Genomic DNA, 3,547 nt, shown 5'->3' with positions numbered 1-3,547 from the left:
TTGCCATACATTCCTGTAGTTAAACACCACAGTCACATTCTTGCCTATATACTGAGACAGTCACAAACCTGAGTCCAGCTGGAATATACCAGTATATGTTCATCTGGCCTTGCTCACAAGAGTAAGCTTCAGCTTCTATACTTAAGTGCTACAATATCCTTTGTGTGACCACCACTTCAGCAGAAATCCATGGAGCCAAGACATAACCACATTGCTGTCTGCTCTTTCCACAGCTTTCTTGTTGTGACCCAGGGAATAAATGGACCCTCACTTCCCAGGTATCACAAGCAGGGCCTGGTATCAGGCTGGTGCCATTTTCTAGCACATAATGCTTTTGGCAAACCCAGATGAGGAATCTTATTCATGGTAGATGGGCTCCTGAAGAGCCCTGGAAAACCCTTTGATCTGAAGAAAAGACGTTTTCTGAAAGACACAGGAAATTCTCGGCCTTTTGATGATACCAGTCCTTCACCACAGTGGTCATCAAATAGACCATTTAAGTGTGGAGACTTAAGTGCTTGGCTTTTTTTTTATGGCATCCAAACACCATCCATCCAGTACATTCCCATCTCCTTTTTATGCAGGCATCCCCAGTTAGTAGCTGGCCTGTTGTGCGCTGGCAGGGACTGCAAGCCATTAAAGACATTTTAGAAGAGGGACATGACATATTTTTTGGGCAAAGGAACCATTTGCCACCATCTTTCCCCTTTAAATGGTAGCCATAAAGCCACACGGACAGGAGAGTCTGGTAAGACACAGATTTGGAGCCACCTCCCAGACGTGGTCAGAAAAGTAGAGGGGACATTTAGCTATAGAATACAGGTTTACGAAGTACACGCACCACATTGTAAGTGTTCAGTCCTGGTGCATCAAAGCCAGGAGACAAACCCTTGCGATCGAATGGATAAAAGTTGAAAAGCTGCCCATTTTGGGTCTCCAGTGAGATGGAGGCAGAGCCCAGGTGAAGAATACATGGGAACTCCTTGTCAAAAACAACTTGGAAGATGCGATCTTCCAGGTGGTGGAGCTTGATTGTCCGGTACTTTTCAGGAATCAGCTCTTCCACATGAGGCCCAAACTGTTGCATGACCAGCACCCCACCAGGTCCAACTTTGATCTCATAGAAAGTCAGGTTGGAATAAGTATAGTACCCAACATAAGGGCCTGGACTGGGAGGAGGAATCAAGTTTTTCTCTGCCTCTCTGAATGCTGTCTCCATGGCAGGAATAAGATACTCATATGTCTGAGTCACGATATCTCCACCCTGTGGTCTGGGCCCTGCCATCAGCACAATGAAGCTCAGGCGGAGCTTGGGGATAAGAGAGAAGGTAGCTGAATAACCATCAAGGTCTCCATCCTTCCTAATGACATCATATCCCAATTGCTCGTTGATTTCCCAGGGTGTGCCAGTCTTGTTAGCAAAGTATTCAGTGGAGCACTTAAACAGAGGGGTCAGCATTGTCTTCACTGTGTCAGGCTCTAGGAGACGACGGTGGTAGGTGCCTAAGAAGACCATTGCCAGCTTGGCAAGGTCAGCAGCTGTGGAGTACATCTGGCCAGAAGGCCTGTACCAGCCAAGGTCATAGAGAGGGGCTGGCTGCTGGCTGCCATAGAAACCCACAGCCATCTGGGAGCGGATTGGTGGCGTGATGTCAAAGCCAGTGTCCTCCATGCCCAAGCGGTCCAGGATGTTCTCTGAGATCCAGCGCTGGTATTGCCCCTCAGCTGCATGGTCAGCTAGCACGTGCGCCATCAGTGAGAAGGCCAAATTGCTGTAGTGGCATCTGAAAAGGATGAACAATATATTTGGATCAGCCTTACTTCAGTGATGCAGTGTGGGTATGACTATGAAAAAACAGTGGCTAGGTCTCCCTTCTCTGGAGAAATATTCTCATTTTATCAGATGGCATGCTAAAGAGAGATGAGAGATGAAGGAGAGACAGAGAAAGACTGAATATTGTTATGTGAAGAAAGAAAAATTTCTTATGGGAACACCAGCGGAACTATTTAATCACTATGTACAGAAAGAGGGCTGGAGATGGAAAAATAAAATAAAATTTTAAAAGTATGCAATAATTTACATATATTTATGTAAATATATTTATAAATATAATTTTATATATATATAAATATATTAAAATATATTTATAAATATATGTTAAAAATACTGTATATTTATGTAAATATATGTAAATTACATATATATTTACATATCTTGACTTACTGTTTATAATTGTTGACCAAAGAATATATCCATTCTTTTTAAAAGTGGAGTTGAGAGTTACAGGTGCTTACCTTAAAGCTCTCAAAATCCCGAGTAAGCCTCTTTGGAGATTTAACATAGTACAGTCACTAAAGCACCTAAGCTACTTTAAGATAGTAAAAGCACTTAAAAGGCACTTAAAAGTCTACAAAGCACCATCCAGCAATGTTGAGTCATTAAACACACCTGAGTGCTTCAGTCTTTATTATACATTAAGTGATATAAGTCTTTATATTTGAAGTTTAATGACATGAATGGGCAACTTTTTTTCAGACACATTTTCAAAATTCCTTATGTTTTCAACCTTGTGGGGTGGTGGGTATTTTTTTAATTTTGCGAAGCCATACACCTTACTTAGGCCTATTTAGATCATAAATTTGGTACCACTACAATAATTCCCAGACCATCTAGCTGAAAAAAAGCATGATGAACATACATATTTCTCCCCCAGGAATAAATGCATTCAGGATCTAAATTTTTTTATCTGAAATGCAGTGGAATATCAACATACCCATAAAAATATGTTAACATTTCTATATCAATGAATGGGAATTTCTTTATGAACAATGATCTGTTAGCTGTGAAGTATATCCAGGAACAGGGAGACAGAGTTAAACCTATCAACATGTCAAGTAATATGGAGTTGAGAGACTATGAGTGGATGTCCTTATGTATCTTAATAGTGAGCATAATATAAATACCAAAGAAGACAACGGTATTAAAGTCTTAAAATCCTTTAAGGAACCCCTATTGTAACCTCCTACATGACATCAGACAGAACTAATACAAGGTTGCCAAGACTGAGTTTTCTAAGAGTTTTCTAAATTTGCCGACTTCAAGTCATGGGGAATCATCAGCAACCTTGGCAAATTATTTCAGAATGTAATTCCGTTCCCTAAAAATTTTGCAGACTTAGAAGATTTCCCAGTTAGTCTGAATCCTTCCCCTCACCTGCTGTCCGCTGGATCCTGTTCATATTTTTGAGTGCTTACAACTACTCAAGTAGCAGACTTTTAACAGGCTATATAAATTGTAGCAAACATTAATAGAACTCATAGATAATTTAGAGACATGCAAATCACTACAGAAATAGTATGATTTTAATCAAAATCTATGATGATTTAAACCAATTAACATGCCTTTCCACTTTTGAAAGTCTGCATTTTTCACAATTTAAGGCTTATTGGACCTAGCTATAGCAGTTTAATTTGCCTCATCTAGACTTCTCACTCAGGCTCTATAAACATTCCAAAAAAACCCTGGCACCTCCAACAGTCACTCTTT

The 3,547-nt window shown here is 40.3% G+C and overlaps 1 protein-coding gene across 1 annotated transcript in view; it reads right to left on the bottom strand.

Moving 5' to 3' along the window:
- Positions 1-805: 805 nt before the first annotated feature.
- LACTBL1 (lactamase, beta-like 1) overlaps positions 806-3,547 on the bottom strand; it is a 12,109-nt gene continuing 9,367 nt past the window's right edge. The window contains exon 6 of the mRNA XM_009889840.1: positions 806-1,784. Coding sequence (XP_009888142.1) covers positions 806-1,784 — 979 coding nt within the window. The remainder of the gene's footprint in view (positions 1,785-3,547) is intronic.

The sequence above is a fragment of the Charadrius vociferus genome, unplaced genomic scaffold, assembly GCF_000708025.1.
Source record: "Charadrius vociferus isolate BGI_N301 unplaced genomic scaffold, ASM70802v2 scaffold727, whole genome shotgun sequence".
NCBI lineage: Eukaryota > Metazoa > Chordata > Aves > Charadriiformes > Charadriidae > Charadrius > Charadrius vociferus.
This window is presented reverse-complemented; position numbering and strand designations above follow the sequence as displayed.